This window comes from Pristis pectinata, chromosome 17 (assembly GCF_009764475.1).
Source record: "Pristis pectinata isolate sPriPec2 chromosome 17, sPriPec2.1.pri, whole genome shotgun sequence".
Classification (NCBI taxonomy): Eukaryota; Metazoa; Chordata; class Chondrichthyes; order Rhinopristiformes; family Pristidae; genus Pristis; species Pristis pectinata.
The window spans coordinates 14,023,678-14,038,036 of NC_067421.1; the positions used below are offsets into that span (position 1 = coordinate 14,023,678).

General features: G+C 39.8%; 1 protein-coding gene across 1 annotated transcript in view; it reads left to right on the forward strand.

Annotated features, from left to right (window-relative positions):
• The window catches only part of acads (acyl-CoA dehydrogenase short chain), a 101,838-nt gene that overhangs the window by 60,253 nt on the left and 27,226 nt on the right, over positions 1-14,359 (forward strand). The window contains exons 7-8 of the mRNA XM_052032048.1: positions 1,587-1,724; positions 4,537-4,632. Coding sequence (XP_051888008.1) covers positions 1,587-1,724; positions 4,537-4,632 — 234 coding nt within the window. The remainder of the gene's footprint in view (positions 1-1,586; positions 1,725-4,536; positions 4,633-14,359) is intronic.

Below are 14,359 nucleotides of genomic sequence, written 5' to 3' on the forward strand. Positions count from 1 at the left end.
TAAGTGAATATTGTAGACTTCAGTATTAAATAAATTACTTCCTGTTTTATTTCATTCCTGTTTTGATAAATGTCCTGCAACAAATTGCTACATGTAATTGGGGCTCAGAAGATAGAATCTTGTGTAGTCTTGCTTATAATAAATTGGATGTTGTAACAACAGGAGTATTATCCTATTTAATGGACCTGTGTGTTTTCAATTGCTGAATGGATTTGGCCAAGCCTTTTACTGCTACATAGTTTAATTCCTGTAAGTAAGCCCAGGCTGGGGCCAACCCATGTTTAATTAGTGTTTAGGGAGGGAGGCTTGCAAATTTAAACATGTTTGTAAATGTTAGTTTACAGGCCAAAACAAGAGCTTGAAATGACTGCTATTTTTATTTACCTTTGATGCTCTGAAGGTTACAGGTGCTGTCAAATACTTATAGGTACAGATTTGATAAACGTCTTTTGGATTATTTTTAAATACCTATATTTTCTGTTCCAAATTCTCTGCGACCTGCTGAATTATGTCTATATGCAGGTACAGCTTCATAAATGGTCCCAGAGGATTTTATCATATTATTTTTGATGCTCTTTCCTGGAGTCAGACAACCTATTGAGACTCACTAATAGTCCTCACTTCTCAATAACAGCTATCTAAATGATTTACTAGAAGATCACTGTCATGGAACCATATCCAAGCATGAGGTCAATATTTTAATAGGTGTCTGGGGAAAAGAACATGGAAGAACAGAAGTACTTTTTCAGATAATTAATGTAGCTATTGTCTACAGTGTGACTTTTCATTTATGCTGGTTTATGTGAATATTCTGCCTCAAAGTTAGCAACTAATGTTGTGGCTTCGGTTTGCAAGCACTGAGCCATTTCCATATTATTGAACCATTTCTAATATGTCGCTCAGATAAGCCTTTGCTCATGACTCTGTCTTATTTCATCTTCTGATTGTGGAATGGCAAAAGTAGTTATTTAATTTGTTCAGGTGTGTGAATGTAACCTCAAAGGGTATGGAAAACTTGCATGCCTTCAATTAGGAGAAAGTGGCGCTTTTTCAAATTGTCAGGACATTCCATAATGGGTTGGATCATCTCGGCTTTTGTGCAGAGCCTGAACCTCACCCTGCAAAGCCTGCCCACCACACTAGCCCTGTTACAGATACAGTGGACCAGCTGAGCTGATCCTTCAGACCCGAGAGTTGTCTTGTGAATCAGAGTGGGCATGAGAGGTGACACATCCTCAGATGCCAGATCCTGAGGCACCACCAATGTTTCTTATGCCAGCCATCATTGACATAAAGTGAAGGGCATCTGGCCCCTCAGCTCAGTGTGTTTGTGATCAGTGGTGAGTCCAGCAATGGAGAAGGAGATGGGATGCATTGGCCTCTGACCTTCAATTCACCTCTGATTTCTACACTTCAATATATAGAAGTATAACTTAGAGATGTACTAACTGTGAATGATAAATAGAGAATGGTTCTCTGTAGACCTGCTGGCTAAAGATAAGTATGATCCAGTCCAGCATCTCTTCTTGGTGCAGAAATGGACAACAATGTTTCTAGCTTTGATGTTTTTACTATTTGTCTTTCAGCAAACGCTGGATGCAGGCCGGATTGGTATTGCCTCCCAGGCTCTTGGAATTGCACAAGCAGCTCTGGACTGTGCTGTGGACTACGCTGAGAAAAGGATGGCATTTGGCTCACCTATTTCCAAACTCCAGGCCATACAGGTAAAGTCAGCACCACTTCTCCCAAGGAAGGTCACTCACTTGTTTGTTATACCAAAGGTAGGAGTTCCTGCAGATATCACTGCAGCAATTGTATAAATTGTGTGAATGCAATTTCTGCAGATAATTAAGTGTTCTATACACTACAGATATTCACTCAAGGTGATAACATTAACACAGAAGTTAAATATGGGCGACTTGGGGGAGAAAGGTAACAAGGGCATGTAGGGAATGGTTATTCTATTGGATTGATATACAGGTTTCCAATTGTTTTAAATTAATTTTTGGCATCTGGGCTTTGCTGACAAAGCCAGCTTTTATTGCCTATCCCTAATTGCCCTTGAGGAGGTGGTGGTGAGTGACTTTCTTGAACCAGTGCAGTCCTTATGGTGAAGATGCCCCCACAGTGCTGTTGGATAGGCAGTTCCAGGACTGGGCATAATGACAATGAAGGACTGGTGATATAATTCCAAGTCAGGATAGTGTGCAATGTGGAGGGGATCCTGCTTCTGGTGCTGTTTCATATAGAACATAGAACATTACAGAACAGTACAGGCCCTTCGGCCCGCAATGTTGTGCTGACATTTTATCCTGCTCTAAGATCTATCTAACCCTTCCCTCCCACATAGCCCTCCATTTTTCTATTATTCATGTGTCTATTTAAGAGTCTCTTAGAAGTCTCTAATATATCTGCCTCCACCACCTCTGCCGGCAGTGCATTCCACGCACCCACCACTCTCTGTGTAAAAAAATTTACCTCTGACATCCCCCTATTACCTTCCTCCAATCACCTTAAAATTATGCCTAATCCTAACCCTCATTTAAGAGGTTGGATATTTGCTTGTAACTGTCTTCAACTGTGGTCACAATAATTATGGCTTTAATGGTTTTCTTTTACTTGCTGTTCAGTCACCCTCACTTATTCCTCACTCTCCAGTTCTGACCAATAGCTAGCATATCTTCTATCTTTATAGGTGCTGATGGATCTGATATGTATCATCCCCACTTTCTGTTTTAATATTTCTGTCAATGATACCTGCTGTCCTTGTTTTTCTTGGTATTAGAGGTTGCAGGTTTGGGAGCCTTGGGGAGTAACTGCAGTGCATTTTGTAGAAGGTATTCAGTGCTTCCACCATGTGCCAGTAGTGGAGTGATTGATGGCTTGCCAATCAAGCTGGCTGTGTTGTCCTGGATGATGTTGAGTTTCTTGAGGCAAAATTTTGTGAAAACAGCAATTTGGAGAAATGGAGACGTCTGTCTCCCTTTCTGTCAGAAATTTTCAGAAAGTTTTCAAAATGGGATGATCAGTGAACCCTGCAAGAGGTTTACATGTAGAATTTACTTTAAATTCTCTAGTAGTACTGTAAAAAATCTAAAGCATTTATATTTTTATTACTTGTCCGGTTTGGTATGTCTTCTTCAAAACAATGGCGATGCTTAGATTGCATTGCTGTCCAAGCAATGGCCAACCAACTCTACAATATCAAGGTTTTCAAATGATACAAATAAAAATAATATGAAGGAAGTAATAACATACTTCAGAAGGACGTTGGAATGGTGCATTCGGTTGAAACATTACCGATATAATATAATCCAGAGAAATGTGAAGCGATATATTTTTGTAGGGAGTATGAGGAGAGGCAAAATAAATTGAATGGTATAGTTTTTAAAAGGACACAAGAACCTGAAAACTTGGAGGTCTTTGTACCCAAGTCTTTGAAGATATTAGGACATATTGAGAAAGCTTCTTGAGAGACTGTAGCTGCTAGCTACACACTACCAAAAGAAGGCACAGAGTTGCTGGTTTCGAAATCGAAGGTCGAATGCTGACCGGGGCGCGGTGCGCCTTTAATAGCTGAGCAATTCCCGCGCTACAGTTCCCGCGCTGACATCACGCGCATGTCACCTGACCTTCCCGCACGCGGGCTTTCCCAGCCCAACGCTGGGGAAGAAGGAGGGCCCCGCGCCATCTTGGATCGGGGCCTCCGACGACGTCGCGATGTCGGGAGCCGGTTCGATGCCGGTGCGGTGAGTCACTACAAGACAAACAAGCTTAGATTTAATTAGTGTGGGTAATGTTTAAAAAACAGAGAAATTATGCTGAATTTTTAAATGGCCAAAATAGTTGGACAATTGTGTTCAATTTTGGGGGCCACACATTAGGAAGGATGTCTAGGTTTTGGGGAAGGTGCGGGAAAGTATAGCAGCAGGAGGGATGAAATTATGTTGTAGAAAGATGGGGAAAAAAAACTGGGGCTGCTTTCCTCAGACCAGTAGAGATCGTGAGGAAATTTGATGTTCCATACTCTCAATGGTTTTGTTTAAAAAATGAGAAACTGTGTTCAAGACAAGTAACACACAGAAACATGTTTTTTTAGCCATTTATGACTTGCAACATGTTCTCTGAAGGAAAGGTGGAAAGTAGATACAGTACTATCTTTCAAAAGGGAATAAATACTCAAAGCTACAAGTATTATTTGGCTTTGGGGAAAGAGCAGCTTACTGAGATAATTAGATAGCTGCACCAAAGAACTAGCACAGAAGCAGTAGACCAAATGGCAACTCTCCGCTGTACATTGTTTCTTAATGCTGTAGTCAGAATTCCCTCCGACTAACTGTGACCCATTGATCTTTTGGGAAATAACTTGTAATTTGCTTGAATAATTCATAACTGAAATTCCAGGCTTGAGCCCAGTGCTGTCGTGTAAAATCTAGCACACTATTGCTGAACGACAACTTCAAAATATTTGATTTAAAAAGGATTATCTTGGAATAATTGATGATGATGATGACTTGTATTTTGTTTTGTTTACAGTTCAAATTAGCTGACATGGGTCTGGCACTAGAGAGTGCTCGCTTGTTGACTTGGAGAGCCGCTATGCTGAAGGATAATGGAAAATCATATATAAAGGTAATACAAGAGTCTTTCATGTAAGCTAAATCAAGACGTAGCTTTGATCTTCAAAACTGATATCCCTCTTGGGTATTTCCCTGTTGATTTTCATTGCTAGACACCTATAACATGTCAGAACAACGAACTCTTAAGTAATTTTGGTAGGTAATTTCCAATGCTCGTTCGGAAGTTTGAGTTCCTCAACGATTGTGCCATTGGGCACTAATTAAGCATTAAGCTAATCTTGATTAAAGAATGGTTTAGGTACTACTTTACCCATATGATTAGAAATCATAGATCCTGCAGTTGACAGTGCATGTTTACTTTATCCTGAGGCTCTCGCAAACCAACCCCTGAAGATAAATCAAATATTAAAGCATAAATTTAGTTTACTTATTCTTCCACTAACATTATAAATCATAATCGTAATGCTAAAGCCATTGGTGGTGCATTTTTGGGCTTTGGTGATCTTAGTTATGTTAATGTAGTAATTTTTGTTGGAAAAGTTATTCAAATAATCAGGTTATATCCAGAGGAAATAAAATGTGACTTTCCAATTTTGCACAGTAGCTCAGTGGTGCAAATGTACAGTTAAAGGGATGGTCAGCCAACTGAAGACAGAATGGAAGTTGTTGTGGGGAAGCAGATGGCATAACTGAGGTACTGAATGACTATTTTGCATCTGTCCTTGCAGAACAAGAGGATAAAGTTAATGTTGAAAGATCATAAATTGGTTTCTCTCTTCACAGTTACTGCCTGAACTATTGAGTATTTACAGTATCTTCTGCCTTTATATCAGATTTCCAGAATCTGTAGGTTTTTTTTGCTTTTCAGATAAATTGCTGTAGCGAAGGGAGGAGTTGGCAGCTTGGGTGTAATAAATATAGCCTTTAAGTCGATTGGCATCACACTGAGATGACAAGTCAATGTTTCCAGGTGGGACATCTCCTTGGTTGTGAAGGGAAGGTAGGATGGAGATAACAGAAGGCCTGACCACCATCTTTTGTCCTCTTTGGATGTGGAGATGGTGCTAGAGGATTGGCGAAGAATATTTACCACAGAAAAAGACTAGAAAAGGAATAAGCTTGAAATGACAGCCCACTTGGTTTCATGCCATTGATGGTAAACTACCAGAGACTATTGTTAAGGACAAAATTAATTATTACTTAGAAAATGATGGATTATTAAAGGATGGTACAGACTTAGCTGAGGCTAATCATGCCCTAGTAGTCCCATTGAGTTTCTTTGAGGTGTTGAGTGTAAATGTGTAAGTAGTAAATATATATAATATGGATTCTCACAAGGCATTTCATTGAAGTACCACAGAGTGAAATATTTATAAAATAGAAGCACCTATTTTAAATTAGTTACTCACTTTATCAGTTTGCAGATGGTATAACATTTGACAATATAGTACATAGTAGCAGGTTTCAGAGGGATAGGGACAGATGGTGAAACAGACTAACACATGGTAGGTGTAATTTAATGTGTATATGTGAAATGATGGACATTTGGAGAAACAAGGTGGTTGGCAGTATAATATAAAAGTTGCTGTCTTGATTGGGCTGCCAGTGTACTAAGACATGAGGATGTGAATTCAGTAAAGATTTAAGATGGCAGGGGAAGTTGATAAAGGCAGTTAGGAAAGCATCTGAGAATCTTGGCTTTCTAAATGAGACATTGAACACAAAAGCATGAGAGTAGTATTAAAACTTTACACATCATGAAATTGGCCTCAGCTGGAACATTGTGCCCAATTCTGGGCAGTACACATTGTTAAAGTGTTGGAGATAGGCTATTGATATGAGAGGTTTTCTCAAGTAATACTGGGCTGAATGATTTCAGTTATGTGGAGGTATTGGAGAAGCTGGGAACATTCTCTTTGGAACAGAGAAGATCATTGAGAAACTAAATAGATGTATTCAAAGTCATGAGGGGCTTTAGACCCTGTGGGGAAAACTGTTTTCGCAGTGGTGGGTTGATAACCAAAGGTTTATTTTTTTTAAATTGGCAAAAGAACTGGAGTGGAAATCAGGAAAAGCTTTTTCCACACAGGGCTGTTTTGATCTGGAGTGCACTACCAAAAAGATTGGTAAATTTGGACTCAATAGAAGCTTCCAGAAGGCAATTAGACTTGTTTTTGAAGATGGGTAACTTGAAAGGTTAAGAAAGAAAAACTGAAGGGTGGGATTAAACAGCATCCCAAAAGATGTATAGTGGACAGAATGACTCTCGTATGCGCTGTAAAATTCTATGATTCTGCGTGCGGTCCCTGGTGTGGTAACTCATTGGACCATGCAGGAAAGTGCGACTGTTAGCTCTGATTTGGCTTGTGCTGAATTAAACGATCTGAGGAGGCAATTGAGTTTTTACAGTTATCATTCAGAAAAATAAACACATGTTTGAGTGCAAGATGGCTGCCTCACGTGTTTTGTAAAGCATTTTGAGACCTGAGATTGTGAATGGTACAGTATAAAATATAAGTCAGTCTTTCTAGTGAGGAAGGAGGAAATAACATTTAGATTTCCTGCTCCATTTGTCGTGCAGAGATCTTTGCTGGAAAGTGCTTTAACATGGATGCTGTGATCACAAGATAAAGGTCTGCCCTCGTACCCTCTTCCTCGCAAATAGTCCTGCTTTTGGATGGTACAAATCGCCATTAGTAGCTTCCATGACAGCCTGCTGTGAAAATAGCCCACTTAGTTCCAGAATATCAATATTTAATCTGTGCTGAGGTGTTTGTTTTGAGCTGGTGTAGCGGTATGATGAAAATCAATCAGGGTTGTTGCCCTCAATCTCTGTTTTAAATTGCTTGGATGTTAACCTTGGATGAGGATGAAATAGGGTGTGACTGTGTGCCCTGTGCAGTAGAATGTCTTGTTTTAATTTACCACTGAGACCCATGCATGAAATATGACTACTCCTGAAAAAGATACTCAAGGGCGAACGGAATGCCCCAGCAGGAGAGGAGGGGAGAGAGTGGGGAGATGAATGAAGAAACCAGACTACCAAAACAAATGTAGAATGACGTGATATATTTTCTTGGTTCAAAGTTCTCAGTCTCTTAATAAATAATGTCTGGGATGTGGAATTTGGTTACCATTTAATCACATTTACAAAAATAGTGTTATTTCTGTTATTTTGAGAATTGAGGGAGTAGTCTGAAACAGGCAAGCAATTTATTATTTCTGAAATAATCTTCAGAGCTACAATGTTGTGTTCCATTGCAATTATATAATACACAGAAAATGTCTTTTTTTAAGCAATCTGACAAAATGGAAAATCTTAATGTCATAGTGTTTCTCCTGAATAGAATTGCTACTGATCTTCTCTGCTCAAAATAATAACAAAACACTCAGTGCAGGAAGGGAAATGAAAGATCAGTTTTAAAGTGGTGATATGGCAAAGCAAGATTGAAAGCTATTTCTGTAAATTCCATTATTGTTCACGTGTTGCTGGCGGAGACAGCTTGTTTCTCTTTCAGTTAACTGCCTCAGATAAGACATTTCTATATAATTAATGATGTAGAGAAAAAAAAGTCCTGGAATGCCTACAGAATTGATTTCTGGATCAATATGTTGAGGAATCATCTCAGGACAGGCTATTTAAATCTAGTACTGTGCAAGTAAAAGTAGTTAATAATCTTATTGTAAAGAGGCTCCAAGGAAGAGTAACCAAAATATTGCAGAATTTTATATTAAGTTCAATAGTGATGTAGTTCAATTTGACATTAAGGTTTGCAATCTAAACAAAGTAAACTGTGAGGGTATGAGGAATGAATTGGCTGTGGGAAAACTACATTAAAAGCTATGACAGTGAACAGGTAATGGCTTGCTTTTAAAGAAAAGTCTATGATTTACAACAAATAATGCATTCCTTTGAGGCAGAAAGACACAAGAAAAATGGTCCAACCATAAAGGATTGCAAAAAAGGATGCAAGTCTGAGGTTTGGAATTATTTTAGAATATGGGAATAAACCAGAGAGAAACCAAAACAGACTGCAAGAGTTCTACAGTTGTGTGAAAAGGACAAGAGTAACATGGGCAAGGTTGGGTCTCTAGAAGATGGGGAAGTGATAATTTGGAATTGGGAGTAAACTGGTAGAGTAATTAAATGATCACTTTGTATCCTTCACAGAAGATGATACATTAAGAACTCCCAAAAATGCTGTAGAAACAAGGGTCCAGTGCAAATGAGAAAGTAAAAGAAATTAGCATTTAAAAAAAAAGTTATAGTAGAGAGGAAAATAAGCCTGAAAGCTGATAAACCCTAAGTTCCCAATGATATAGCGTGGGAGGGTCATTGAGTCATACAGTACAGAAACAGGTCCTTTGCCATACCATGTACATATTAACCATCAAGTGCCTATCTATACTAATTCCATTTACCAACACATAACTACATGGAAATGTGAATAGTGTTGAGGATGGAAAGAGATTTCAAGAGGATACAGAAAGCTCCATGAGTGGGCAACATCATGGCAAATGGGGTACGGTGGGTAAAAATGTGAAATTGTCCCCTCTGGTGGGAAAAAAAGCAGAAATGTTGAGTGTTTATAAAAAGTTTAAAGTTGAGTTTATTGTCATATGCACAAGTACATGTATTCACACGTGGAATGAAAAGCTTACAGGCACATAGCATAATATAAGCAGCATTCACAAGTTAAACATAAATTATTACACAATTTTTACAAGAAAAAAACACAATTAGAACAAAAAAGAACAAAGTCCATTTTAGTGCAAAGTGATCAGAGTGGTCATAATGTTGCTAAACTATAGTGGTGATTAGGGTTTTGCCAGTTGGCTCAAGAAATGAATGGTTGAAGGCAAGTACCTGTTCTTGAACCTGATGGTGTGGGATATCAGGCTTCTGTACCTCCTGCCCGATGATAGCTGCAAAAAGATGGCATGGCCCGGATGGTGGCGTCTTTGATGATGGCTGTTGTTTTCTTGAGGCAGTGCCTCCTGTAGATACTACCGATGGTGGGGAGGGATCTGCCCATGATGTATTGGACAGAGTCCACTACTCTCTGCAGCTTCTTGCGTTCCTGCGCTTTTGAATTGCTGTACCAGACCACGATGCAACCAGTCTGGATACTTTCAACAGTACATCTGTAGAAGTTTGTTAGAGTGCTCGGTGACAAGCCAAACCTCCTTAACCTCCTAAGAAAGTAAAGACGCTGGTGTGCTTTCCTTATGATTGCATCTATGTGCTGGGTCCAGAACAGGTCAATCAATATGTTAACGCCAAGGAATTTAAAGCTGCTGACTCTCTCCACCACCAGTCCCTCAATGTAGACTGGCACAGGTTTGTTCTCCTTCCCCTTCTTGAAGTCAACAACCAGCTGACGCTGAGTGAGAGGTTGTTGTTGCGGCACCACTCAACCAGGTGTCCTATCTCACTCCGATAAGCTGATTCATTGCCACCTGTGATTTGTCCAACAACAGTAGTGTTGTTGGCGAATTTGAAGATGGTATTGGAGCTGCACTTAGCCACACAGTCGTGTGTATAGAGAGTAAAGCAGGGGCTAAGCACGCAGCCTTGAGGTGCACCTGTGTTAATGATCACTAAGGAAGAGATGTTGTTACCAATCCTTAACGATTGAGGTCTGCTGATGAGGAAGTCGAGTATCCAGTTGCAGAGGGAGGTACAGGGGCCCAGGTCTTGATGCTTGGTGATGAGTTTGGATGGGATGATTGTGTTAAAAGATGAGAATTGTGAAATGTTAACATTCAAAAGGAACTATGAATCCTTGCACACATCACTGAAAGTTAATATGCAGCTAGAACAAGCACTTACGAAAGTTTATAGTATCTTGGCCTTTATTGCAAGATGATTTGAATATAAGAGTAAAGATGCCTTACTGAAGCAAAGTACTAAGAAGTCCATAATAGGGGAGAAAATTGATTTTGAGAGAAAATTTGTTATATTAAAATAAACAGTTATCGTTCCTTTGGATATATAAATAGGAAGAAGGCAGCTGAACTAGGTGTGGGATCCCTAGATACCAAGGCTGGTGAATTAATAACAGGCAACAAAGATGTGCCAGATATGATAAAACAATTTTTTGCATCAGTCTTCACTGTGGATGAGACTGCAAATATCCCCAAGATAACAGATGGGCTAATTTCAAATAACAAGGAGGAACTTGAAAAAATCCCAGTCACAAGGGATAAAGTATTAGAGAAACTCACTGGACTAAAGACCGAGAGGGTAAATTCTGAGAGGGTACTAGAAGATTAGAAAACAACCCATATGACTACCTTGTTCAAAAAGGAAGACAGAAGGCAGGGAGCTATAGGGCAGTTAGGGCAGTTTGTTGGCAAGATGCTAGAGTCAATAATTAAAGAATAAGTAACTAATCATTTAGGAAAGCTTAATATGATCAAGCATAATCAATGTGGATTTATGAAAGGTAAATTATGTTTGAAAAATTTGCTTGAATTCCTTGAGAATGTAGCAGGAAGAGTTGATAAAGGGGAACCTGTAGATGTAGCATATTTAGATTTCCAAAAGGCATTTGACCATTTTCTATATAAAAGGCTGGTACATTAATTAAGAGTCCAAGGTATTGGAAGAAGTATATTAACATGGATAGACCTTCCAGTGTAAAGGGTATACTTCTAAGACAAATAATTGAATTGATTGGTAAGATATATCTGTTTAGTTCCAATTTGGATAATACTTACTAGACTTGGACTTTCCTCATGTTGCCCTCTGTTATTATGCAATCCCTAGTATTACTTTCATCTAATCTCCAGGAAGTATTGAAAGTATTTTAAAGAACATCTTTACTTATGATTTTTACTGTAACAATAAGAACTTAGATTTGTACTACACCTTTAATATAAAAAAATGCAAGTGTTATTGAGCAGGATTTGATTCTGAGCCAAACAGAAAGAAAGGGGAAGAGTCACAAAGACACATTTTAAGGAGCATATTAAAGGATGCAGAAACCTTTTGGGAGGTTATTTGAGAGTTCAGGGCCCAAGCTGTTGAAGGCAGAGCAATGACAATCGAGGATGCACAAGGGACACGGAAAGGGAGCAGGGCAGAAAGCGTAGAAAATAGTAGGACAGGAATACATTACAGAGAGAGCAAGGAAATTCTGAAATCAAATTAATAAACTTGCAGCTAAAAATTGCTCGAAGGATAAATTAACTATTCTATTTGTTGACTAATTCTGGAAACCCCTCAGCAAACTCATCAGCCAATGCAGACAATAAGGTTCCTTGGCATTGTGAGCATAATAGATATTGAAATATTTCTAAATTGAGAAATGTCAGCAAAATATTAACTGCATGTTGTTGGCTGGAATACCAATTTCCTCATGACCAGATTAAACCTGATAATACAAACTGAGATTGTCAGATGTAAACTCCAGTGTCATAGTTTATCAGTGCAATATGTGGGAAAGTAAGGTCCATTATTGCACTTTAAAATAAGTTTGGAGGGTGGAACATTTGCATCAATTTATATTTAGATTGCACTGAAATTTGGATAATTAAAAAAAATTGATATGATTATAATTTGCTGAGTTGGAGGGTCTTTCAGGGTCTCAGAGAATTGAAGGCTGTGGGCAACAGTTTTTCCTATGTTACTGACAAGATAGTTTGTTGTCATTTATTGCTTCCTGTCAAAAGATTTTCCCTTACACGATGCTCACTTTGATGAGGTGGTCATTCCCTCTTGGCAACAAGTGACGTATGGTCTTGGTGACAAGATGGTAAATGGGATTAGTATGGATGGGTATTTGATGGTCGGCATGGATGGGTGGGCCAAAGCGGCTAATTTCTCTGCTGTATGACTCTATAACCTTATGACATGTTGTATTCAAAGGCCCAACAGCATCACCTTGACCATGCACACCATCACCATTTTCATATCCACCACCATCAATCTCTTGAAGATCATCATTGACCAGCTGTCCAACGAGACTATGTCAGAGATTAAATATTCTGCAGCAACTGGATCACTTCCTAACTCCTTAAAGCCTTTAAACCATCCGTAAGGCACAAATCAGGACTACAGTGGGATACTCTCTGCTTGTCTGGATGAGCGAAGCTCAGCAACTCTTAAGAAGCTCTACTCCATCCAGGATATAGTGACACACCATTTGCCATTCACCACCTTAAACATTCACTGCCTCCACCATCGGTGCACTAGCTGAGGTGTGTACCATTCATGTGATGCACTGCAGCAATTCACCAAGGCTCCTTCAACAGAACCTCACAAACCTGCAACCTGCATCACCTTGAGGGATGAGGCCAGCAGGTGCATGGGAACATTTATCACTATTCAATCATTGTTGCTAGGTCAGAATTCTGAAACTCCCTACCTCAAAATAATGTGGAAGTATATTCCTCACATGCCCTGTAGCAGAGGTATAAAAGAGAGACATGTAGAGTGGGAGTGGCCATTTTGTGAGGGTGTGTGAAGTCGAAGTGCTGCTATTGAGGTTAAAGTGGTTTTGGTAAGTGTTGGACTTCGGCGAGGAGGAGGAGTAGTGATCAGGTAAAGTACTTTCTTTTTCTCGGTAGAAGGGTCAGGGGTAAAGGATATGGAAGTAAGTGCAGTGGTATGCTTCTGCAGGATGTGAGAGATCAGGGACACTTCCAGTGTCTGTATATCAGTGCATCACCTGTTAGTCAACATAAAGCAGTTGGAGCTGCAGCTGAACTCACTATAGAGCATCCAAGATGCTGGAAATGTCGTAGATAGTACATTTAGTGAGTGAGTTATGCCGCAGGTTCAGAAAGAAGGGAGATGGGAGACCACCAGGAAGGGCAGTAAGTGCAGACAGGTAGTCCCTCGTAGTCATTCCCTCTCGAACAGGTATACCTTACTGGATACAGTTCAGAGGATGGTCTCTCAGAGGAAAGCAGCCACGCAGCCAAGTTTGTGGTAGCACACTTGGCTCTGATGCACAGCGGGGCAGAGAATAGTCCAGGCAAGCAATAATAGTGGGAGATTTGTTAGTGAGGGGAACAGAGAGGTGCCTCTGTTGCAGAGAGCGAGACTCTAAATGAATACTACTGATCTGTAATCTCCAATGAGAAGGGTGTGGAAGATAATGAGTTCAGGGAGGGGTACCTGGATAATCTGGAGCAGGTCAGTATTCAGATGTCATGGGACACATAAGGGTTGATAAACCCCCCCAAGGCCTGATGAGATCAAAGCGGAAAATAGCTGGGGTCCTGAGAGAGATTTTTGCATCTTTTTTAATCACAGGTGAGGTGCCAGAGGACTGAAGCATAGCTAATGTTGTTCCTTCATTTAAGAAGGGGAGCAGGGATAAGCCAGGTAACTATGGGCTAGTGAGCCTTACGTCAGTGCGGGGAAATTAGTGTAGAAAATCCTAAGTGATAGGATTTGTGTATGGAGAGGCAGGGACTTATCAGGGATTGTCAGCATGGCTTTATGCAGGGGAAATCCTGTCTCACTAAATTGACTGAGTTTTTTGAGGAGGTAACTAGGAAAATTGATGAAGGCAGGGCAGTAGATATGTTTATATGGACTTTAGGAAGGCATTTGACAATGGTAGGCCAGTCTAGAAGGTTAGGCACTTGGGATCCAAGGTGAGCTGACTAATTGGATCCAAAATTGGCTTGGTGATAGGAGGCAGAGGGTAATGGTAGAAGGATGTTTTTCTAACTGGAAGCCTATGATCAGTGATATACCTTCAGGGATCGGTGCTGAGACACTTCTTGTTTGTGATATATATTAACGACTTGGATGTAACTAT